Here is a 24,785-nt window from a genome sequence, read left to right on the forward strand (position 1 = left end):
CCCCTCTCTACAATTCAGGAACAATGATTTGCAAATTCTTCAGCCAATTAGTCCAGTAACTTACTACTGTTTCTAATGCACAGAATGTCACAGGCTGTTTTGCAGCCGCCCCAAGTTGGTTTGTTAATAACAGGAAGCTAGCACTTCTCAGTACAGTGGATCAGCTACACGTGAAAATAAATGCAAAAAACCTGGAGGGGAATAGCAGCAGACCGAGAGTAGCCTTGATTTAATTTAACATTTGGGGGTCCACACACAAATAAGCATTTTAGTAGGCTTCATGGTGGAAGTTGCTGTCATTTGTAAAATATTCTGGCCAATTAGCTAATAGTGTGCTTGGATTTCTCCTGTTTTGATACAGTAATACTAAGTACATTGTGAAGCCCAATTATACAAATCATCCCCATATGCCATACCAGTCTTTCTTTATGAACTGTGTTTATAAATCCTGTGTGAGGAAATGTGTACTTCAGCAATTTAGACCATGTGTAAAAACATAGCCAATGGGATTGTCAAGAAAACAAGTTCCAGCCTAGGAAATCCTAATGTGTTCCGCTGGAATAACAGGAGGGTGCCGAGGAGTGCAGGGCTCTGCTTAAATACATATTGCTTTATAGTGTTTAACCAATTTAGGGGCATCCATTTCCTTCTCTGTTATTTTATTCTTTTCTTTTAGGATCCAACCTTAGAGTTCTTGAGAAATTTTGGGATTGGTCTTCTCTCGGGGACAATAGCTTCAGTCATTAATATCCCTTTTGATGTTGCCAAAAGTCGGATTCAAGGGCCTCAACCAGTTCCTGGAGAGATCAAGTACAGAACCTGTTTTAAAACAATGGCAACAGTCTACCAGGAAGAAGGGTAACACTTTCTTATTCTATAAATGAAGAAGGCTCAAATAGTGTTAAGGCCATATTGTACTTCTAGTTTGTTGAGAACCAGTAAGCCCTCCTAAATTGGGTGTGTCTAAGGAGCTCCCGGAATATATAACAAATTTTGCAAGGGGACACAATAATGAGATGTTGGCAAAATGTGCATATAAGAGCGAGATCGTGCTATCAGGCACGATCATGCAATACACCGCATGTTTGCCTTAGAACGCTAAGATGAACTTTTTATTTGTCAGTTTACATAATACACTATTGTGTATTGTAAATCTTACTAGTGTATGGGTGCATAATAATAGCATTCTGACTATAAATCTAATCAAAATGCCACCTAATTATATTCTCCTGGGAGAATTAAATGTGAGAATTGTATAAAGCAAAGGTTTGTGAAAAAATGTCTTTTCTTTATCTTTTTAAGTCTTACTTTTTGTCACTTTACTTCCCCTCACCAATCTTATTCTCAAGTAAACGAGTGACACATTATTATTTTGATCTAGACTGCATCATATTTCTTAACGTGAAGACAGAGTTTGTGGTCTTTTAAATTCAATTACAAAGGCCAGTTTGTCCATATATACAGCTACCTTGAAAGCAAGAGCTGTCTTGAAATGAAAAACCATCTCGCTGATGAAAGTCATGTTTCTGATTGGACAAGACCAGCATAGCGTGGATAATAAAGAATTGCTTAACTCTTTCCCCTCATCCAATTTGCTGAAGAGAATGCAAAGCCAGATGCTGTCAGGTTTGAAATGGGTACAATTTCAAAGAATTTCTTTCAAGTGCTAAGCTAGCATCTCAATAAAACTTTTATTTTCAGAATAAAATAAATAAAATTTTATTTTCAGAATAAAAATGCTGCTCTTTTCCTTCTAATTATAGGATTTTTGCTTTATACAAAGGCCTGCTTCCCAAGATTATGAGACTTGGACCAGGTAAGGAAACTTTCATTATTTATTCTGCATTTCAGTGTCTCTTCTTCAGCTATTTGTGTTTACCTGCAGAACAATAAAAGTTTACCACACTTGGAGAGATGAAAACTTTTAGGATGTGAAGTTGTCTATCAATAGTCACAACACTGAAGATATCCATTACAAATATTTTACCTTTGTTTGTAAAGAATTGTTTGTAACCTTGCTTGGCTGGTGGAAAGCAAAGCACAGGCTTAGTAAAATAGAAAGAACAGCCCGTTGGAGCTGAGCACCCAAGCAGGAGGAGAGCCTTCTGAATGAAGTCACTATTTCCTGAATGAGGACCCTTCCTGGTCAGGCCCCTCCTTGTGCTTCCAGTTGAGTCCCAATCCTACCTCACATTCTGTTCAAGAGGTGCAAAGGAGAAAGGAAGACAGCTTGCCCCCTAACACTGCCCCAGTCACCTCCAGGGCCTGGTGATGCTGCTGCAGGGTCCTGCTTTTCTTGGCCTCTGCCAGTTGGACAGTGGAGGCTCATGGCTCAGCCTTACACCCTCCAAAATCAAACACCACCTGACTTCCATTCCTATCGGGAGTGCCAGCTGCTTCTATGTAAATAGATAAGAAAATAAGTGCTGCAGACTCTATCGCTGGGGCAAATAGTCTTGGGTTATAAACAGCTTTGTGAATAAGTCCAAAAGCATGCTCCTCACCACCTTTTGGGGGGATCTGGATCATAAACTCCTACTTAGACATCTTGTGATCCTCTCTGGATCACAAACATTCGCCAGTCCTCCCTTTGTACACCAGCATCCTCCTCCTTGCTGCACCTGCACATGCGCACGGCTGTTTAGATCTTACCCAATAAACGGTCATTTCTGTCAACCTAAGAAAACGAACAACAGTTTGTAAATGAAGCTAGTGAATAGAGTACATATTAGAAAGACACTCTCACAATACATCCACCCTGACACTTGCCAATATTCAAGCATAGGTTTTGCTTCACGTTTAAGATCCAGATCTGCCTTCTCTTTGTCACTGGATCATATGTAAAAAAAAAAAAAAAAAACCTAACATCATCATCATCATCATAATAATAATAAAGAACATTGAGGATTATGTAAATCTTTGCAGTTACTGCATGTGATGGTTTTCCTTCACCACACATTAAAAACCTACCAGGAAGACTGGGGAGATGGCTCAGTGGAATAAATGTTTTCCTGGCAAGTGCAAGGGCCTGAGTTCAATCCCCAGTTCCGCCAAAAAATAAATAAATAAATAAATAAATACCAGGAGACCTAATATTAAAGAAAAATTACATGACTGACATGAAACCAACTTTCTCAGAAGGGTCTAAAAAAGATGGTGACCAGACACATAGCAAGTGACTGGAACCTTAAGCTAAAGCTCTTAAATAACCTGCCCCCAAGTTTTCTTAGAGGCTTGCAAATGTTCACTTGAGTTTTAAGTGTTTTTTTTTCATGAGAGGTTCTGAGTTGCTGTGGTGATAAGCCCAGTGAAAAGTATTGTGAACTTGCTGTCCATGCTAAACAAAGTTGTGATAACTGATAACCTCACTCAGAGACCTGGCCACCACTTAGTTCCAAGTGTGTACGTCCCAGCAAGTTCAAAGGAATAAGGCAGAGAAGGCAAGACTTTTGAGTTAAAGCCAACCGAAATTTTGAGAAAGCAAGAGAGAAGATAAGCTTGTACTTTTCATTCATAATTTTGAGGAAGCAGCCAATATTATCTTTATAACAGCCTTAGCAGCTTTATGTGGTTAAAAATCAGTCACCTCCTACAAATGTCTGTGGTTTGAACTCCAAATCTCAGTAGATAGAAATTAACCCAATTCTGCATAATCTTTGCATGATATGGGGAGCAGTTAAGGGTAAATACAACAATCACATATGTGTAGGAGCACCTTGTATAGTGCTTCCTTTTTTGGTTTGTCATAATTCTAAGAGGGCTGAGTGAAGCTAGTAGAATACCTTAAAGGGTTAAAAATTAAAATTGCAGGCAAATTGTTTCTGTTTTATGGTTACACAAACATATGCACTGCATAGGCTTTTTTGGTTTTGTTTTGTTTTTTGTTTTTGCATTTTAGTACAGGGTCTACAGGGTCTCACTACACAGATCAGACTCGTAGTGATCTGCCTGTGTTCAGCCTCCCAAGAGCTGGGATTACAGGCGCACACCACCACGCCCAGTCTCAGTTGAGTCTCAGCATGTCCCAGGGGTGGGGCCAGCATGGCATGCCAGGGATCAAACCCCGGTCACTGTGCTCTGCCTAAGCAGGTGCTTTAATCCACTGAACTGTTTGTACAGTCCTCTATAAGTTTTTTCTTTTTTTTTTCTTAAATCATATGCAGTGTGTACAAAATAAGATCCAAATGAAGTTCTATTTCTTTCCAGAAGAAGTCAATCTTCTATGCAGACAACCCAGTCTCCACTGAGTTGTGCTCTGCATACTCGTCTACCTTCTGATTTTGTAATATTTTCCACACAGTTTTTAAGAGATCCTAAGGTACAGAACGTGTGTTATTTATTGCACCAGAGAAAACAAAGTCATCCATGTACAAATCCTTCTCCCAGGGTCCAGGTATTCAGAGCCTCGGCACCTGTTTTCCAGAATCATATCCTGCTTGTGCACGACAGGCAAACCTCTTTGTAGCCATTATAAAACTTTTCCAAGACAAATGGTGATTTTATGCGGCTCAATTCCCCTACCAGAATTTCAAGTTCGAATCTGTACACATCTGAGGCAGATAAGTGGAATGCTGGCTGCCCCTTCTTGTTCAGCTTTGCAGTATAGACTTTCAAAGACATTCAGAAGCTATTTTGCACATTGCAACCCACTTTGGATGCCTAAGGAAAAAAAGACCCCTCAATCAAGCACCATCTGAGAGACTTCCTTCTTGAATGCTACTAAGATAATACTAATTATGGACTGAAAAAACATAAATCCTTTGCTGATGTACAAAGAAGCTGAAGATTTCTGTTCACAAGAAAGCCACATTCCCTTACATGACTAAATATGTCCGTATTTATTTACTTTTCAAAAAATTAAAAATGCCTGGAAAAGATCACAATGAGAAATAATAAAAGTTGCAGAAAGTCATGGGGAAAATGTATTCAGAGACTCAAGATGGCCTTGGTTTTGCCCTGAGAATTTTCCACAACAGTTTTATACCCATGTCCCAGTGCTCCAGAGCAGCCTGATGAGCTTCCTGCGATGGGGAGCGTTCAGAAATAGGGGAGAACACAATGCTGTTTCACAGATTTTGTCATTTTTAAAAGGCTCTTTTCTTTTCTAGGAGGTGCGGTGATGCTGCTGGTTTATGAATACTCCTATTCATGGCTGCAGGAGAACTGGTGATTTTTGAGGAAACGTTTTCTCTGGAGATAATGGATATTTGCTCTCTAGCACCATGAAGGGGAGACGTTATTGATCAGCTCAGCTAGGTATACAGTGAAGAAGGGGAAAAACAGCTTGGTCAAGAACAGCTTGGCACTTTAGATTTTATCTTTAGGCAATGTGAGGTAGTAGTTCAAGATATATAAATGATAGAGGAAATACAGAGATGAGAAATGATAGATGGTAAAGAAAGCATGAACCAATAAGATACACTGTGAAAAGTTATATGAAACAATTAGGTATATAAATTGAATATTAAAATAGCATAGATATCAGATATATTTCACAAGAGCAATATAAAATTTGTGAAAATTAACAGGAAGCACTGAGGTGTTTGAGTAAAATATTAAAATAGTATATAAACTCCAGCTAAGGAATGTAAACATTATGAACTGCAGGGATCTACAGAATGGAAAGGCATCAAGAGATGGGTGGGGGGAAAGGGATGGAAGGGACAAGGGATGAAAACAGGAATTAAGATGTGTTATGCAAATGTATCAATTTCCCACAAGGGACGTAAACATTATGTACTACACTAATAAATGAAAATGATAAAAAATAATCAATAAAAAGCCATGTAAGCTTTGTCTCCTTTACTGCCTCACAATGCAAATTCATTGCAGTGTTGTTTTTTCTAAAAGGCATGTATATGCTTAAAATTCTCGACATCAAATTATCCTGTGGCTAACTCTTTAAGAATTGTTTTCAGAAACACTGGACCTGGACCCCCCCCCAAAAAAAGCTGAAACTGAAGCGTTTTTCAAATAATTATTTTCCTATAAACATTTTAAAAGCAGAAAACATGTCTTCAAGGTACACTAAAATGGCCTTTAAAGAATACTTAATTTTATGAGTGCTATGCTAAAATGTAAATCTGTTGGTTTTCTTTAGTAATAATATATCTCAGCTTTATTTTCTTAGCTGTACTTCATATTTCACATGGTTACATAGGTATTTTTAAGTCATGCTATCTGAAGGTTTTGATTACAAATAAAATACAAGAGATTATAGGAAACATTTTTATTGCTGAGATGGTTTCATTTTAAATCAAAAATTGGAAGTGCTTGTTAAGCCCATTTGTGTTCTCTGTATTTGTATCAAAACACCTTTGTATAAATATTTTATTCATGTAGTTCTTAAGAATGTATCAACTACAGTTATATGTCCAAATTACTGGTTTTAAGTGATAGCTTTGGGTGTGAAATATACTATCTATAATATTAAAATATGTATGATAAAAATGTTTCAAAATAGGAGAACATTCTTAGTATTTCTAAGAATTCCTGTACCAGCACGCACTCTTAAAATCTAGCTGCTTGATTTTAACCAAATAAACCAAAGCCGATTCAGTGTTGCATCCTCAAAAGATGGTACTTCAGCAGCTAAAGCCCACACAAATACTTTCATGTTCTAGAGAACACATGTTCTAGACCATTAATTACTCTGGGATATTTTTTACAATGAGGCTATTTTACTAAGGTATTTTGAAAATAAAAAGTAAAGATTACATGATAATTATTAGTTTTTATTAACTTAGAGCATTTGAAGTATAAAAATAAAAGGCTTTTTAACATACTGTATATACATACACAGCCTTCTGCTATACATCCCTTTCGACATGTTTTTTTAAATTTATATTTAAGCCCAATATTTAATAAGTGGGTCATGAAAAACAGAAAACCAATAGAAATAAGAATGTGTGTGATGCACAACTGCCTTCTATCCTTGCAGATAGTACTCTGTGTCCTGTGAGAGTCCTGCAGGCACAGGGCCATGAACCCTTTCACCTCTCCTCGTGGAGGAGATACAAAAGGATTTCTGAGGAGTGCATTTGCCAATTCACAAATGACACATCACCCTCTACGAAACAGAGGAAATGTGTCAATGTTAGCCAATAACAATAATGTTGAAAAATCAAACAGTCCCAATCCCATGCCCCATCCAATCTTCCTTCTCATAGTTTTAAAATTAGCTTCAAGTCATAATTTGCTTTGAATAGCAAATTGTATTTGGGCTTTCTGTTGCCTTTTTAAAATTGTTCCATGTGAATTAACTGTTAAAATAAGGCCTGGGAAGAAAAACAAAAGGAAAAAAGAAAACATTGATATCATTAATATTAGATTTCTTAAAAATATGAAAACCAGAAAAATTTATAAATAACAATAACAAGAATTTCTTAATTTAGAAAAAGAAAATAACATTTAAGTTGTGTTTTCATATAAACAACTAATATTTTTTTAAAAGATTCCCCTCATAGCCATTTGAAAATACTTGATAGAGAATAATTCTGTACTTTGTGTTAGTTTTTCTGGATGCCAGGGGAGTCACTATGCAGTATGGTTTTAAAGTCTCCACCAAAATATTGGGTTAGATCTTTGTTCCATTTGGTTTATAGTCTATTTTCTCACCAGACTGGGAACTCCAGATGTTAATGGGAGTTTTACAAGACGAAAGGAAGACTATGGCCCTGAGAGTTCATCGGCTTCTGCTACTGCTTCTCCTGGAGTTATAATCCTCTCTTTGGAGCACTGAAGCTCAACTGCTTTAGAAATAAATGCAGTTCAAAGCTCTCTATAAAGTATCTGCTTTTGAAAAAAGCCGTTCTTCCGACATAATGTATGTGTCCAAACTCTGCTTACTGTTCATACCCTGGCAATTGGACCTAGCCAGCTGAGTTGCAAAGGAAGCCATGAAACTTCCACAGCAGAACTGGCTCACCGTGTAGCTGTGCATGGCACAGATACGAAGACATCCAAGTCACCTAACAAATGCTTCTGCGACATCCACATCGAGTGAGGTGTCCCTTTAGTTATTGCACAGAATTAATACCAAAAACAAAAAAAAAAACCCTACAATATATTAATTTCCCACTAGGTGAACTGTACCAATGTTCTAAAATTGTTTTAAGCCTATATCATCAAGCAGGGAGCACTTCCTAAACAGAAAGGATAAAAACTAGAATTTTGCCCAAGAAAATCAAGTGTTTTAAAATACAACACATAATCACATGCTCACACACACATATATTCCACAGCTCGATTATTAACATTAAAGTGAAAAATAAGTTGGTCTAAAAAAGATGTGTCCATCTGTGTCCTGTAGCTCTAGAAATGAATAAAGGGAATTTGTCAACATTAAATAGTATTTATATTTCTAGTACCACCACCAGTTTGCCTATAGGTGAACCATGCTTCTGTACAACAATGTAAACTTCACAGCAAGCCATTGTTACATTCATTCGAGCAGAATTTTCCATTTTGTGTAAGTTACAACATAATTCTGGGCTGAGACTGCTGAACACACAGGTAAGCCAACAATAACAGTACAATTTAGTTTCACAGTGGTTTTCTTAACAGAAAGTTCATTTTAAGTGTCTTTGCAAAGCATTTCACATTAAACTTGTTTCTAAGCGTCTTCCTTCAGAGCCTTCTTGTTCAGCTATTTTCCACCCTCTTGCCTTTATACGCTTGGCATGTGTATTGTTTGACGGGGGTACCAAATAGGAGATAGGCTTGCTTTATCTGTTCTTTGAGGCCTCTGCTGTAGGAAGAAATTTTCCTTCATGAGATGCTGAACCTTTCACTGCACACACAAAATCTGGGGGCAAGTCCGGGCCCGGGAGCCCAAGTAGCCCACGACCAAACAGAGGCAAAGATGTTGCCAGAAAGTCACCTGGGGAGGGAGGAGTGGGGGAGGGGCGTGAAAGAGGGGGAGGGTTGAAGGAAAGGTGGGGGATACCCCATGGAATGAAGCCACAATGCACCATCTAAGCCCATATTTACAGACTAATAGAAAATATAAACATCACTGCATCTGGAGCCAAGTCAAAGCACCGGGAGGAGCTAAGTAGACAAATTGCTTTGAATTCTACACATATTTTTAAACAAAATAGGTCATCTCTTAAAAATAGAAAAATAATCACTCCAACAAGTCAATTACTGATTGGTTTCCTAATAACAAACTAAGGCTTACTTGGTCACCTTATTTGATTAGAAGGCGTAACATAACTTTTTTCTACGTGTGTTTTCCTTTATTGATTTTGCAAAATCTCAACCATTGCACATTTCAAGAGTTCAGGTTGCTTTAGAATAAATACACATGTGTGGTTTTACCAAAGACTAGTTTTAAAAGTTCCTTAAACCCTTTGAGGGGTGTACGTTTCTTCACTACCTTAAAACAGTGTGTAGGGAACACAAGCATTTCATTCAATCCGTAAGGCCGCTTTTGTTTTTAAATCCTAAGTCACGTCCGGTTTTCTGCAAGAAAGAAGTTATGGCAAGAAATACTTAAGTGTCATCAGTACAAAGGAGGTGAGTCCATCAAGCCAGCTCTCGAAGCAGGGGCATTGGGGGCAGCAGGGGTGGGATGTGAAACCCCGGAGCAGGGGTAGGCTGTGCTGAGAGGGGGATCCCCGAGTGGAGCTGCCTGCCCGAGATGGAATTTCCCATCAGAGAGCAGAGGCGGTGACCGAATGACTACCTTCTCTGGCTGCCTGCATTCCCTTGAATGCCAGTGATGCGGGAATGTCACAGTTGTGGGGGGACAGTGGGGTGCCGCCGGCGTGTTGCCACCCATGTCCAGCTACATAACCAGAAGGAGCAGCGCTGTAGGTCATATAAGGCGACACTTGGGCTGGGGCAGGGTAAGGAGCCATGCTGGATGCGGACACAAAACTGCTCACAGCTGGGAGACCATTTGGTGCCTGAGAGGAAAAAGAGGTGAAAAATCATCACATTACAGTAGGCAACATTTCGCAGGTTCCCAGGAAGAAAGAGAAAGTGACATCTGAATACACAATATTGTGATTCTAATTTCTGATTCTTGTTTTTATTTGGCCTTAATTGTATTCTAAAAGCATTCACAGTTGTGCTACTTACACACACACACACACAAATGACAAAAGGCAAGATACTATTCTTTCCACCGAAGTTTTAGGAAAGCTACGATGAGAAAGTGCAAAGTATTTTGTGGATTTTTTGCCACTTGGAGGTACAAGAAGGAGAAACAGAGTGAGAAAAGAATTAATAGTGACTGAGAGGGGAAAGAGGTGCAGAAGGAGTAAAACTGATCAAAACTCAATATGTACGTGCATTAAAGATCCAGGCTGAAAACTTTTTTTTAAATAAAAAAACAATGGCAATTAAATACTCTTAGAATCTTTTCAGTTATCCAGGTTGCCATTGTCAGCTCTTAGTGCTTGGGGTTTGTTTTGTTCCTTTGGAAGAGCTTGTGGCAGGCCTGGCTGGGGCAGCTTTCACTTCCAGGGAAGAAGGGCCCGGGTTGTGGGCTGTCCTGCTAGACTCAAAGTGAGCAAACTTTGTTAAATAAAACATGGGCCATACTTTAAAATGTCATGTTGAAAATGTCTGTTGGACAAAAGACAGGCGTTTTGTCTTGTAAGGATTCTTCCTTTGTAGACAAAGATTGAGAGCATTTTTCCATGGCTATTTTTATCAGAAAAGAAACTGTCTATACAAATACAAAAGAACTGCACATGCACAGTTCTGAAACTGGAAATTTGGGGCAAGGTTTCGGAACTGTAGGATAACAGTTTTTTAAACCACATGGATAAATCTCTCAAAATGAGTTTAGATGTAAAATCTTTGTTTGCAAATAAAGTGCAACAACTCTAGCAGGCAAACCTGCCCAGAAACCATTGCTGTCTTGGCATCCACTAAGTTACTGTTGTTATCGTTACTATTAACAACACCAAAAACACCCAGATTTCTAATCCTGCTTCTGGCATGAACGCTCCACACCCTTCTTCAAGTGGCTTAATTTTTCCTCCTCAATTTCTATCCTACTTAGATATAAAGAGTAAGTCCTATTTCCTGGTAGTGACATGAATGGATTAACACAGCAACTTATTTCCTTGAGGAAATATAATGAAAATACTAGGATTGTATTAGAAACTTAATTTCTTTCTTAGAGTTAATTACATCAGAAATAAATCAGATACTTTGTCCAATTAAATTAAAACACAAAGATGTACATAGATTGCGTGTGTGTCTGTGTGTGTATGTGTGTGTGTATGGGGGATGGGATCTAGGACCTTGTATTTGGTTACTATTTTCATGCCCATATCTATGAGAATACAATGGTGGGGTCTCAAAAACTTTTCTCAATGTAAAGCAGATATATATGCATGGAGCAAAATATGTACATGGATGTGACAAAACAAGAAAAAAAATTTGGAGTTAACCTTGTGTCTGGTCTGTAAAAACATACACTTCATGTTCTTCTATTTCCCAGTGTTTAAACTTAGAATAATGGAAATGGAGAAAGAAAGCAAAATTTCTTTAATATCCCCTTTATGCCACAGGGACCAAATATTATAAAATCATAAGGACTAACAATTTTTGCTTCATTATAAACTGTTGGGTACACAGTTACAAGATCATGATATATATTTTGTATGATATTCTATATACTATACATTAAACAATGTTCAATTAAAATTAAAATGTATTTCATGAGCTTCCAAGAGTGATGTTACATCTTTTAACAAAGTACAGCATCATAAGCAAAGAAAGCACTATTGTGTAGCACTATTGCAAATTAAAATGATTTCTTCTCTTCCCTTTAGATACAAGGATACACATGAAGGGGTTTATTCATTTATTCAAGGCCAACTGGCTATATTAAAAGAACATATAAGCCCTGTCTTATATGAACATATAAGCAGAGTCTTCTGTAAAATATCATTCTGCTTTGCCTCAATAGCTGGACAATTTAATCTCAAATTGGAGCATCTTTTGATAACATAACTTCTAGAAGCTATTTTTCTTCTTCTAATGCTCAGGTTTTACTGTTAGATCCCCATTTGCTTCTTTTTTTTTAAAGAACAATCACTTTTTCCCCTTTTCAGACTGGCTATCAGGAAGTAAACATCAAGATAGCTTAATATTTAGGGAGGAAATCCAACATTGTATAGAGATTATAATTATGATCCTTTTCATTCAGAATTTTCTGATAAATGATGAGAAATTAGTTTGGGCTGGGATCATTTCAGTACAATTCTAGAAATGTGTTTCCACTTTTATTGGTCTTCTCTTAACATTAATTAGGAATCAACACTTGTGATGCCATTGTGCACTCAGAAAAACAAAACAAGAATGCTAAGGGGTCAGGGAGGTAGCTCAGTGGCCTAAGTGCCTGCCTGGCAAGGACAAGGTCCTGAGTTCAACCCCTGATACAAAAAAAAGAAAGAAAGAAAAAGCTAAGGGCCGGAGTAGCTCCGTGATGCAATGCATGCTTAGCACGCGCAAGGCCCTGGGTTCTTCACTCGATATTTTACAAATACATGATGTTAAATGAATTAATATACATGACAAAACAACAAAAATATCTGGTGTTTTGTATTTTCCATGACAACTAAATTTTTCCTACGCATCCTTTTGCTTTTGTCTTCAGTCTATCATCCTAAATTACAATTCCATGAAACTTGCTTTGCTGTTTTCTCTTTCCTTATACCCTGGTCCTTGGAATGATTGTTTCTTGTTCAGCCTTTTCTAGGGCTCTCTTGCTATTCATCTGAAGGGTCTATAATCTACTAATGTAGGCCCACTTGTTTTTGCTCAGGGACATTGTCCCTGGAATGTGACCCTGTGAAACCATACTGGATTGGACTCTCATCTCAGTGCTCCTAGAACTTGGGAGGCAAAACATTGAATCTACACCTTCCTTCAGGTCCTGCATCTACTCCATAACTATATTACTTTATCAAGCGTTAGCAGGAATAAATAACTACTAACATTTTATCTAGATATCCAATATCTCAAGCACCAAACTTGCTTTATGCTATAATTTGTTGTAGCATAAAACATTTCAAGGTTCCTTAAAATTCACAATGCATACTTAGCATCGCTTTAGTGATTTTTTTTTTTAAAAAAAACTCCCTTATACTATAGAAAGAGCATATGAAGAGCAGCTCAGAGAAGACACCTCGTCTTGTAGAAAAAGGCAAGGGGAGGCTAAAGTGCAGGAAGAACAAAAAAGAGAGACGAGGAAGAGTGTGAGGAAGGAAAAAAATACCTCAGTTTTCCCTCAGATTAAAAAGGGACCTCAACTGTGAGGGAGGACATTGTCTTAATCTTTCATTTCAGTTTTGAAATTCAGATTTAGAAATGTAGAAAAAAAGGAGTAAAAAGGAGTAAAAAAAAAAAAAAAAAAAAAAAGAGCAAGCTTCAAAATGTACCTGCCTCCTACCACCGTCACTATGCGTTCTAGTCACTCAATAATCACACCAATTTTCACAGTATTAATTTTGAAACTTGACATTGGTAAAATATGCAAATCTCTGCTTGGTAAAGTAATTGCTATTTATGAAGCAATCACTGAAAGAGCACATTTTTCTACCTCAAAGGAAATGACAGGTAGCGCTGATGTTTGTTTATTCTTTCCATTAAAGGAGTACATGACTTAAACTTCCCCAAATCTGTTTAATGTTTTCAGTGAAGGGCATGTAATTAATCTGAAAAGCTAGTTAGGCTGAGTAGAGACTACCAAATGTGCACCATAAATATAGTGGGAGCAAACATTTTAAATTACTCTATTTAATTGGACTGCAAATATGATTCATAAATCAACCAACATATGGGATCCCCCGGGAAAAGTAAACAAATTTTCCAAATGAAACCCCAGCAATGGGCATGTAATGGAAATCTCATTTTTGAAAATGATGTTACCCAAATACTTCATATATAGGATCTCAGTCCATCAACCCTTTTTATCATGTACATCTTCTGTGAAGGCCATGGAATTATTTCCTCTGAAGGAACTGTGCAAGCGTCCTTTCTTTTAACAGTGTATCTCCTACCTAATTTTAAGAGTAAGATCTGGTAATAGCAAAATAATACAAACTGTTTATCCTGGAAAAACTAAGTTGTTTTCTTTCTTGAGTGTTTTTAAGAAAAGACAGCATTCATCTCAGGCATGAAAGTCTAGAAAAATATGAAAGATGCAACATAGTTCTAGCAAAGGTCATTACAAGATAAACAAAAATGTGATTTTTCATTCCATTTGTTAAAAATGGTAGAAAACTAGATTCGTTAATTTCTAAAAGATGAATTTAATGATTTTTTAAAATACTGTACTGGCCAAAGGCTAAACTAGAAACTGAGAACAGGGACTTGCATTGGGTATGTTGTACCCTCCTCCCAATGGGACACATCTGAGTAACTTAAGTTACTTTTGGTTTGTGAAACCAAAAGATGTGATGCTCTTGCTTTAAAGACAAGGGGCCAGGCTCTCTTTACCATGGAGCAAGCATTATTACATGTTAAGGAAGCAAAATTAGTAAAGCTGTTGGAAAAAGTAAACAAAAGTTCTAACCTAGCTGGTCATTATTTGATTCATGGTCATTTTATGTACCCCTCTGCCTTCAAGAAAATGGAAATGCTTTAGTACCCAAACACTTGTGGCAACAAACAAACAAACAAAAACTGGTATGACAACTGTCTGGCAATTAGAAATTATAAGCCTTCTTAAATTCTGGGAATGGTCTACTCAACATTTCTCTCTCTTGAAGAAAATGCAAAGAACACTGCCAGACCCTCTACTTGGCTGTCTTCCTCTCAGCTGTACCTATTCCTCCCCTTCTGATAAAATGAGTTTTTCATGGCTTTAGGATGAAGTAGACTTAGCCACAGAGTCGCGCTTCACCTAGAACTTCAACATGAGAAACGAGAAAATGTTTCAGCTCTGAAAAGAAGTAAGCTTTTCTCTCTCTGTTAATGAAATTACTTTCTGACAACTATTCCGCCCTTCTTTCCGCATAATGTGATGACCTAGCAAAACAAAGCTGACAAGATTAAGACGAAGCTATAAATATGGTTTTAATAATCATCTAAAAGGATCTTAATTATGTTATCATATTGTACATCTAAGTATCTCTAGGTAATGGGAAGCTACAAGAGTATTGAACATTTTCTCTAAATTTCATTTTTCTAACATGTTATTAAAATCGATGTAGCCTTAAACTGATTTATTTCTGAAGGTTTATTCTTTATTTAGTTGATACAATAATTGTACACATTTAAAGGGTACAGTACACATTGTACGATGATTAAACCAGTATTTGCATATCCATCAACTCAAACATTTATTATTTCCTGTGATAACACCATTCAGAATTTAAAATCATCTTTCTCTATTAGTTTATATAACATATTTTAGTTATATATAATTAATTTTGAATTACAATATTACTGGCTTAAAGTAGACCAGGTCAAAGAATGGTTTTCATAGTAGTATGAATTTCAAAGACTATTTGCATTTGCCTAAGATTTCATTCTCTGTAAAATTATAAGTTATTTAGTAAAAGTTAGCCTCTGAAGCAAATTCCGTGCAATGTACTTCTATCTTCATGAGAACAGTGTGTTTCCAAGGACAGACTGTTTTAAAATAATTCACTAGAAAATTACATTCAGGATTCGGATGTATTACCTTCATTTCAAATACGATGTACTACTGAATGTTTGATGAAAATTTAACATTAAATCATGCCTTTAAAATGAACTCTGTTTACAAATGTTAAAGTTCCAAACTTTTTTAACTTCAAGTATTCGTAGACCACAGCTGTGACATCTCAACTTCTAACTAATGCTAAACTTGCTGAGTTGAAGTTTGCAAGCCCAAACTGAAGACTTAGAGTACTACATGTGCAGTATTTTTTAAGAAAGTATGACCATGTGTTTTGGTTTTCGAAGGCCATGTAATTATTTATAAACTATTTGAATACAATGAGACATCAACTCACTAAGTTCTGTGTAAAATGACAGATGTATCCCAATTTCCACATTTGTCCATGTAAAATGTGCTTTTGCTATTTGTTTATACTCAACAGAGGTTTTATGCTTTCAACACAATCATTAGGAACCAGACAAAACTATGCCCATTCACAATTAGAGGATATTAAGGATTTCTAGTCCAATATTAAAAGCAGGTGGAGAAAAATCTAAAATAAATAAATATTCCACCTTCAGAGACAGACCCTTATGGGCTTCAGCCCTAAAATTCAACTACAGAGTAATATTAATGCATAAGATAAATGAGAGTATGCTAAACTAATTTTCAAAAAAAATTGTTATATGCTATATATATATATATATATATATATATAATATTCATACAATTCTAACTAGTAGGAATCAGGTGTCTTTCTGTCTTAAATCAATTCAAGGTGAAAACGAAACTCTCCATTGTATTAATCAATACTTTTAATAATTGCCTGGCAGCTCAGCACTTTGGTAATTTTACAGATATCTTTCAAATATAACATCTGCTCTAAGTCTTATGATACTGAATTCTCAACTTTCTATTTATATAGTAAAATGAAACAAGTATCATAATACTATACCATTTAATAACAACTATGAATACCCTGAAAGTTTTATGAACAAAACTCTTGGCCTTTCCTTTGCCAAAGACTTTCAAGATTTGTTAGTTTTTCAGAGAGAAAGCTATTTGAGTTAACATTTTGGCTGAAATACAAGGACATTTCCAAAAGTTAAAGTTGCCCTTTGAGTACTAGTAAGAGAAATGCACACAAATGCAACATGCTTTATCTTTGCATTCTTATGAGCACACGTTGATATAATTTTATCCTCACTGAAATCAATACCCAAAGTCCAAAATGCCTCGAAAGAGACAGTAGAACTTTACCTATTTAGCATATCTTCAGCACTAAGCATTGTTTGGATAATCATAGTAGTCACTGGTTTACATTAGACTCAGAAGCTTTTCACATTGTGAAACTTTGCAACATTTGAATTATCTACCTACATATGCATGGAAGTGCAGAAGATTAGCATACTACAGTTAAGAATTGTTCAAATGTTAGTTTAATGTAAATATCTTTTTATTCTGGAAGGAAGCTCATTCTCTTAAGTATTCTGAGCAATACTGACTTGGCTATTTCTATAATTCTCTCCTTTTATGAAATTGACAATTTAATTATTTAAAATTAGTGTATATAATCTAGTCAAGTTTCAATATTCCTAAAATACAGTAGATTTGAAACCATGTTTAAAATTTGTTTTAGATAAACTGCCAGATTAATTTTGAAGTGCATTATAAATTAACAATTTCTATGCAAGCTTTAATGCTAAATATATGTCACAGTAAAAATGAAAATATGTAAGGTTTTATGTAATGAAACTGTATTGTACATAAACTGGGTTCATCAGCTGCACATGGGAATTAGAGATTGTTTTGAGCTCTATCCTTTGTAATGTTTTTTCGAAGAAATTATCCAATAAAAAGCCCTGAGCACTTAGTGAATATTAGTCTCTATGTTCAATGCTTTAGGCACATTATCTATTGTTCTTAACAAAATGTCTTAACTTTATTTTTACTATGGGGTCTCTGAACAAAGCATATTCTTTTAACTATTGCTGATTCTAAAAACCCGTCTCCACCAAGTATAAGCACAGGTAACATTTAAATGAATGTTTACTATGGGTCACGTGATCAAGTTACCACACTGAATCCCCATGACATCTTTTGAGGTGAGGATTATTATTTCCTATTTTTAAAGATGAAGAAAGGAAGGCTCTAAGCAATTAAAAAGCTCGCTGAAGAAGCAGTGGTGCCAGAAGATCAAACTCATCATTGTACGTATTGCCTTTCCTTGCAAACTACAGCACTTTTGCCAAAGAAAATGGAGAACTTGCATGTATATATGCAAAGTACTCCATGCAGTAGAACCAGATTAAGGGAAGGAATTGCTCTCCTAGCTGCTATTTTCTAAGATACCTGCCAGGAGATTGCTACTAATTCGTATTCTGACCCTGCTTCAACAAAAACTGGGAGAGAAAAGGAAGTGCTCATGGGCTTGTTCGAGAAACTCGTGACTACTATTTCCCCCAACGAGCAAGAAAAGCAAGTTCCACTTAATTTTTAGAGGCTGATTTCAAAGGAAATGTTGGAAGTTTTAAGGCTTCAAAATAATCTAACGAAAAGTACATATTTGGAACCTTTGGTACTGGCCATTGGGATTAAGAAATTTTCAGAGCTACCTACATCCGATCAGGAGAAGCTTGTTTTGGAGTTTTGAAGTCCTGATTCTAGTTAGTGCAGTCGTGTACTTAGACACAGACTCAGGCTTTTGTTGTAGTGGTTGCTTAGGGGTTTTCTTTCTTTCCTTTTTTTTCGCCCCCTCAGGGGAAAAAAAAACAAAACAGGAATGTTTTCACTTTTCTTCCGAAGAGTCAAAAGACAAGGGGGGAAAGGAAAATTAAGCGGTCCACAGCCAGTCTGTATAATTTGAGGTTTTCTCACTAATCTCCCTCGGGAGATTACGCCGCGACCTTTAATCGGAAACGGTCACTGGATTCGTTTATCTGGTCCCCTTCCCGTGCCGTCCCCGACAGCCGCAGCAGCGTTCCCAGCCGGCCGCCCGGACTGCAGGCCGCAGGCTCCAGCGCTGCTCTGGAACCCAGGGCGAAGCCGCCCGTCGGAAGCTCGCTCCGGAGGGGTGGACAGGGATCCCCGAGGGCCAGGAGCCCTGAGGCCGCCCCGCAGGGCCTCGCCTTGGGGAGCCCCGGGCTGGGGTCGACGCCTCGGCTCTGCCTGCCCAGCCCGGGGCCTCGGTCCTGCTGCCCCCGGCTGGGCTCCGGCTCTCGGGCTGACTCAGTGGAGGAGACGCAGACAGGGGCTCGGGTCCTCCTGCCAGGAGGGCCCCGCTGCCCCCCGGCCCACCTGGCCCAGCCCTCGCCGCTCACCTGACCGTACTTGGCTTCTTGCTCCAAGGCTCCCTTCTCAAGCCCATTCACTGCGTGCGGGGCTGCGGCTGGGAAGTTGCTGCGGCCCAGGCTGCTCCACTCCTCCACCTTGGGGCTATGGTAGGGGGAGCTGTCGCTTACTGCTGGGAAGGAGGAAAAGAAGTCAGGCCCAAGGCCTAACCCACGCGCCCCCTCCTGCGAGGCGACCCCAGCGCCACCGGGCGAGGACCTCCTGGAGCAGCCCCTGCACCAAGCCTCCCCAGCGTGTGGGCCCTAAAGCGGCCTCCTAGGCGACCAGCGGGAGACCTGGGGAGGTTTTACTCGGAGGTCCCTCTTAGTTGTTGCACCCAATGATGCAGGAAGATACAGTGTTTTGTTTGTTTGTTTGTTTGTTTTCTTTTTCAGTGAGCTTCAATTTCCCTTCTCCCTACTTTGGTCTCCCCAGATAAAGAAGTGGAAGAAACCTGAGAATTTACCCAAATCAAAGAAAGACCCCAGGAAGTTGAATGCCCTATTCTCTACTTTCCCAATCCCATCTCTGGGCCAACTGGAGGGAGGGTGACAGATCTGGACTGAAGGAGGCTGAAAATGGAGCATCAAGACCTCAGGGCGCCTGGGCTGGTGCTCAGAGACACACAGAAAAGTGCTCTCTGTACTGTGAGGATCAGATACTTCTGTCAACAGACAGAAGAGAAGACCTCAAAGTGCTTTGCAAACAAATAACTAAGTGATGCACACAATACACATGCAAAATATACATGCGTGACTTTCTGCCTTGTGCGTGCCTAGGTCCACTCCACACGCTTGGCCTCTACGCATGACGAATGTGAGGCTATGTGAATGTGGCTAAAAAGAAAATCTTGTAATGGCCACTGTGCGCAGCACGAACATCATATGGAGGCAGGATCATATGGAGACATTTTTTAAGTATAAGAGAAAATTAAATAAAATGTTAAGAAAATGAAAGTAGAATTAGGTGTCAAGGCATAAAGCAAAGAGTTAGCTTTTCTGCTTTTGCCGAATATGTAGGGAAAATTACATAGTACAGTACTGTACAGGATGATTATCACAACACCTAGGGTTGTACACAGCAAAGTGCTGGCTTCTTTAAATGACTGAGGGTAATTTCAAAAAGGAAATATTTGAAGACTAGAAGCAACATGTTATTGTCTCTGGATCCTATGGCAAGAAGAACCACCTTTGACAAAACACTATGACTTGATTTGAAACACTTTCATCTGATAGGTCTTAGAAGGGATGTTCGTTTCATACACATCTTTGTGTTTCTATTCTCAGATTTGTCAGAAGCCAGGCAGGCTGTCTACAGCCAGCACCCAAATCATCAACAGAAGCCATGAAGAGTCACTTTGCTCCATAAGCCACCACCTCCAGCTGATACTCCATCTGATTGCAGAACCCCTAGGGAAACTTTCCTTTTCATCTTTTTTCACCATAGCCCCCTCAAAGAAGTTGTGCTCCTAGTTTTTGCACCATTAAACTGTTTTGGTGCAGAACTGCCTGAGTCTCTCTGCCTTCCCAGACAAAAGGCAATCGGTGGGCACAAGTCCGAAGTTATCTTAAGAAATTGAGATCCCCCTGTGAGCCCCATTTCTGCTGATCTCACACTTTCCCATGAACAGGGGCTTCCTTTAAATGTCAGTGAGGTCAGTTTATCCTATAAATCAAGGGCAAACTCTCTCCAACCAAAGCTCCAACAAGCTCCAAATAAGACAAAACTGGGCTCTTGTAAATTCACAGGCAGAAAACAAGAATATGAGAAATCAGGGCTCTGCTTTAACGACTTAAAAACATAATTGTGCCAATATGGTGGCAAATGCAAAAAGCAGGAAATAATTAAAGGAAACATTTGTCCTTTGTCTATTTTTCCCGTTCGGTTTTTAAACTTTACACTGAGAAATTAAGAAGTTAGACTCTCTTACCTCTGTGTCTAGAGCACTTTGATTCTTTTTACTCTACCAAGAAAAGACGTTAACACCCTTTTATTTTTTTTAACAACACAGTAAAAGAAAACAAACTCAGGTCTCCCAAAGAAGCCAGATTGGGCTGCAGAACTCTGGGAATCCTTCTAACACCACAGAAAAGATGCACAGGACATGGCAAAATCAGGGATAAGAAAGAAAAAGACGCAGGAGATGGTGTAATTTTTTAAAAAGTGCAAAAACTAGATACATCTATGTATCTAGTATCTATCTTGGGCCACTGGAATTGCCAGGGACCAAGATGACAGGAAAGGAAAACAGCAGGCTCAGGAAAAATGGGTGAGAACAGTAAAAAGTACTGCTTAGAAAGTTTATGCTCCTGCATTTGGTGTTGGTCATCCCTATGGCACTGTTGTCTCTTCTGAGTGGAGAGAGAGAGAGAGAGAGAGAGAGAGAGAGAGAGAGAGAGAGAGAGAAGAAAGGGGGGAAAAGGAAGGAAAAGACAGCAAAGGGAGACTACAAGCAAGTTACTCATAACCAGGACCTCAGTTTCCGAGGAAAATGAAGTGAAGCATAAGAATGAAACCAATTAGGTGACATTTGAACTTCCTGCCTGAGCAAATTTGGCCTGATTGCCAGAATCTGAGAATACTACAATTTCCACATCGTAAGGACTCCTAGCTGTGTATCTGATCTCAAGCATGTTGCCCACAGTGGCAGCTGCAGCCCACTACCCCAAGCCAGCTAAGCCCTCCCGGGCTGCGCCCCTGGTTCTGCCGGGCAGTCGCTGCTGTGAGTAAGCGGGCTGAGGCTGCCTCGGCGGGAGAGGCGGGGCAGGGTGGAAAATGTGAACCATGTGTTGGGGATGGGGGATGTTATGGGTCTGGTAGTTTGAGATGAGGCAGGAGAGACTGTGTGTGGCAAGGAAACCAGGGGCAAAAGTTCCAAGTTAATGAGATCAGGACACCACGTGAGAAGACCCCTTATGACTCCAAAGGAAAAAGCCTCAGGTGGTGGCATCCACAAGGGCTGGCAGGCCGCAGATAATGGGATTCCCCAGGGAGTCTGGGATCACGCTCTGACATCCTCAAGTCGGGTGTCAGAGCCCTTACCTTGGTCAGTGATGGAGCGGATGCCCAGGATGTCCGTGACCGAATGCGAGGAAGGCCAGGTGCGTGGCATGGCCACCGAGCCAGGGATGGCGGGCACCCCGGGTGGCGTGGGCACCTTGGCTGCCGCTGCCGTGATGGGGCTAGGATACGAGTAGATGTGGTTGTAGGGCAGCGCAGGCTGTGGCGCCGGCTGGTGCTGCTTGTACGAATCGTAATGGCTTTGCTGGGCCAAGTTGCCGATCTTGTTGCGTAGAATGCGGCTGATGGAACTCACCGAGGGCACGTTGTACTTGTCGCACACGCCGTCGGCTAGCAGACGGTCGCGGATCTCCCAGGCGAAGATGCCGGGGTCTCTCTGCTTGTAGGTCCGGATGTGTTTCACCACGGTTGGGGTGGTGACCCGGGGCTTGCTGCCCCCAATCGCTCCAGGCAAGATCGAGCCCGTCTCATTGTAGCGCGCCAAGATCTTGCTGACGCAGCCGTGAGAGACCCGGAGCTGGCGGCTGATGTCACACGGTCGGATACCCAGTTGGGCCAGTTCCACGATGCGAAGCCGGATGGCATTGGGCAGCGGCCTTCCGTTCACGAACACTCCTCCTAGCTGGTTCACCTCCCCGAAGGCCGGCTCTGCAAAAGGAACACACAGCGCGCGGGGACGCGCACCCGCCGCTTGGGACAGCTGTCTGCCACTTGGCCTCGGTGTGCGTCCAGGGGCAGGGCTAACGAACCCGCCCTGACTCACGACTGGGGCTGTCCCGAAGCCCTAAGGTCCCGAACTTTGCCGAACAGCCGCAAACAAGTTGCGGTCAGCTCGGACCCCCTTCCTCATTCCTGCGGTGGGGGCAGCAAGTGAAGTGCTGAGACGCAGCCGGGCTCCGACCTACGATTGTCGGAAGCAGCCGGAGAAATCGGCCCAGACGCCGGAACGCGCCCCCTCACCCCTGCCCTCGAAACCGAAGTCCTCGGGCCTCCTCTCCTCTCCACCACCACCTCATCTCCATCGCCGCGCCCCGAAACGTGTGCTGTTAGACTGGAAAGTTTTTCTGTTTTGTTTGAATGTATGAAACAGAATTTGGATTGCGCCTGGAGCGGCGGGACTCTCGGATACCGCAGGTCCCGTCTCTCAAAATCAGAAAATGGCATCGACAGCAACGCGGTAGCCAGCGACCGCACGGAGCTGACGCGCGCCGCTGACCCTTAGCGTTCCCACAACTTGTAGCAACACGAGCAAAGTCAACACGGAGCCCCGTGCGCTCCGCCGCGCGCCCTGACTCCCGCCCTCCCTCGCCCGCCCGCTCCCTCCCTCCGCGGCTCTGACAGCGGCCCCGCCACCACTCACCCATTGCTCCGAGCAGTACACCAACCCGGCCCGGTCCAGAAAGAAACTTTGCACCCGGCCTCAGTGGCCCGGCTTGTCTCTGATCCTGGCTGCCGGTGTCTCGGCTTCTCCCCGGGAGGAGGCGGCACGAGTGCAAAAGGAAGCAGTAAAAGGAAGTCTGTGCCCCGATGAAAGAGGCTTGAGTTCTGCATTTCAATCTCAGTAGCAACGTGGGCTGGGCTGAGCAGGGCCGGGCGGCTCCGTCTATCACTCACGGGGGACACGCCCCCAAAGAGGCGGGCCCGAGGGTAAACTGCGTGGTGATTGGTGAAGGCAGGTGAGCGGCAGTGCAGCCCGGAAAACTCCTTCCGCTGTCTTTTTCAGGCTGGCTCCGCACCTGGGTGACTAAATACAAAGAAAATGGGTGTTTGACATCTTCTCAGGGCCGACACAAATAGACAGCAATATCAGTCCGGTAAAAATGCTGAATAAGCAAATGAAAGCGATAGGTCTGAATAGGAGCGACTCGAAGAGTGTAGGGACAGAGGACCGCCTCTCTGGGGGATCTAGGGACGTCTAATAAGAAATGAAGCTAAAATTATGGATGGGAGGAGGGCGCCACAGTTTACACATATGGGAATATTTAGAATAGTAACCTGCCCTGTGGGCCTTCAGGAGGCATCAGGAGGGGACCTCGGTTTCCCACTGATTGTACTTCTTTTCAGTCTACTCCAGGTGAGGAGCGTGCAGGTGTGGGAAGGCAGGCCGGTCGGAGAGACCAGGAGGTTGAGGGGAGGTCAAGCCAAAAGTGTGAAGGCCCAGAACGACATCCAGATGGGGGACGGGATATTAGACACCCGTGGATGAAGTAGCACAGAACCTCGTGCCCACGGCCTCCCACGCTCGGTGCCCAGCGCTCAGCGCACAGCACAGCCCTCTGTGACTCTCAGCCCCATGCAGGGCTATGGGTCTTTGCTACCAGAACTTGCTGGAGTTCTCCAAACTAGAGAGCCATCGCAAAAGGGTTTTGCTTAAACATGAAAGATATGTGGTCTCAAAGAGAAGTTGCACATGTATGTAACTCTTAAGACTTCTGTTTACCTACCAGAGGCCCTAAGGATCTGCCAACCTCTGAGTTTTCATTTTCGTTCATTCACTATAAGTCTAATCTGCAGTGGACAGTATGCTTTGGGGTAGCCAAATTTATTTATAAGTGAAGTAAGGATTGTGGAGAATGTGAACAAAATGATAAACAAGATAAGAAACATTTTTAATGAGTGTGAGAGTTTGCAGTATTTAGGGTGGAGGATAACAGTACTGCTACTTGATCCTTCCCGTCCCCTCACAATTGGGGCTTCTTTTCCTACCACCCCCAGAGATATCTGTGGTTCAGGTCACTCCTCAGAAAGTGACAAGAACATAGGGAAACACTCCTGATCAGTTGTACTTCTCAAAATGAACATTGATATTTAGTTTCCCATG

General features: G+C 40.7%; 2 protein-coding genes across 3 annotated transcripts in view; one reads left to right on the forward strand and one right to left on the reverse strand.

The window, feature by feature from the left end:
• Slc25a21 (solute carrier family 25 member 21) overlaps positions 1–6,195 on the forward strand; it is a 560,147-nt gene extending 553,952 nt beyond the window's left edge. Inside the window, exons 7-9 of one of the 2 annotated variants that reach the window (XM_023721861.1) lie at positions 677–858; positions 1,764–1,816; positions 5,109–6,195. In XM_023721861.1, coding sequence (XP_023577629.1) covers positions 677–858; positions 1,764–1,816; positions 5,109–5,170 — 297 coding nt within the window. In that variant the 3' untranslated portion in view covers positions 5,171–6,195. The remainder of the gene's footprint in view (positions 1–676; positions 859–1,763; positions 1,817–5,108) is intronic. The other variant, XM_004637068.2, reaches the window with a different exon arrangement.
• Positions 6,196–8,288: 2,093 nt separating this feature from the next.
• Positions 8,289–23,710, reverse strand: Pax9 (paired box 9). The gene is made up of 4 exons (XM_004637070.1): positions 23,325–23,710; positions 21,986–22,612; positions 18,934–19,073; positions 8,289–9,911 (listed from the first exon to the last, which is right to left on the reverse strand). Exons 1-4 carry the CDS (start codon positions 23,326–23,328, stop codon positions 9,657–9,659), a joined length of 1,026 nt encoding a protein of 341 aa, XP_004637127.1. The 5' UTR covers positions 23,329–23,710; the 3' UTR covers positions 8,289–9,656.
• Between the last annotated feature and the right edge of the window lie 1,075 nt (positions 23,711–24,785).

Source organism: Octodon degus, unplaced genomic scaffold, assembly GCF_000260255.1.
Source record: "Octodon degus isolate 3935 unplaced genomic scaffold, OctDeg1.0 scaffold00086, whole genome shotgun sequence".
NCBI classification, from domain to species: domain Eukaryota; kingdom Metazoa; phylum Chordata; class Mammalia; order Rodentia; family Octodontidae; genus Octodon; species Octodon degus.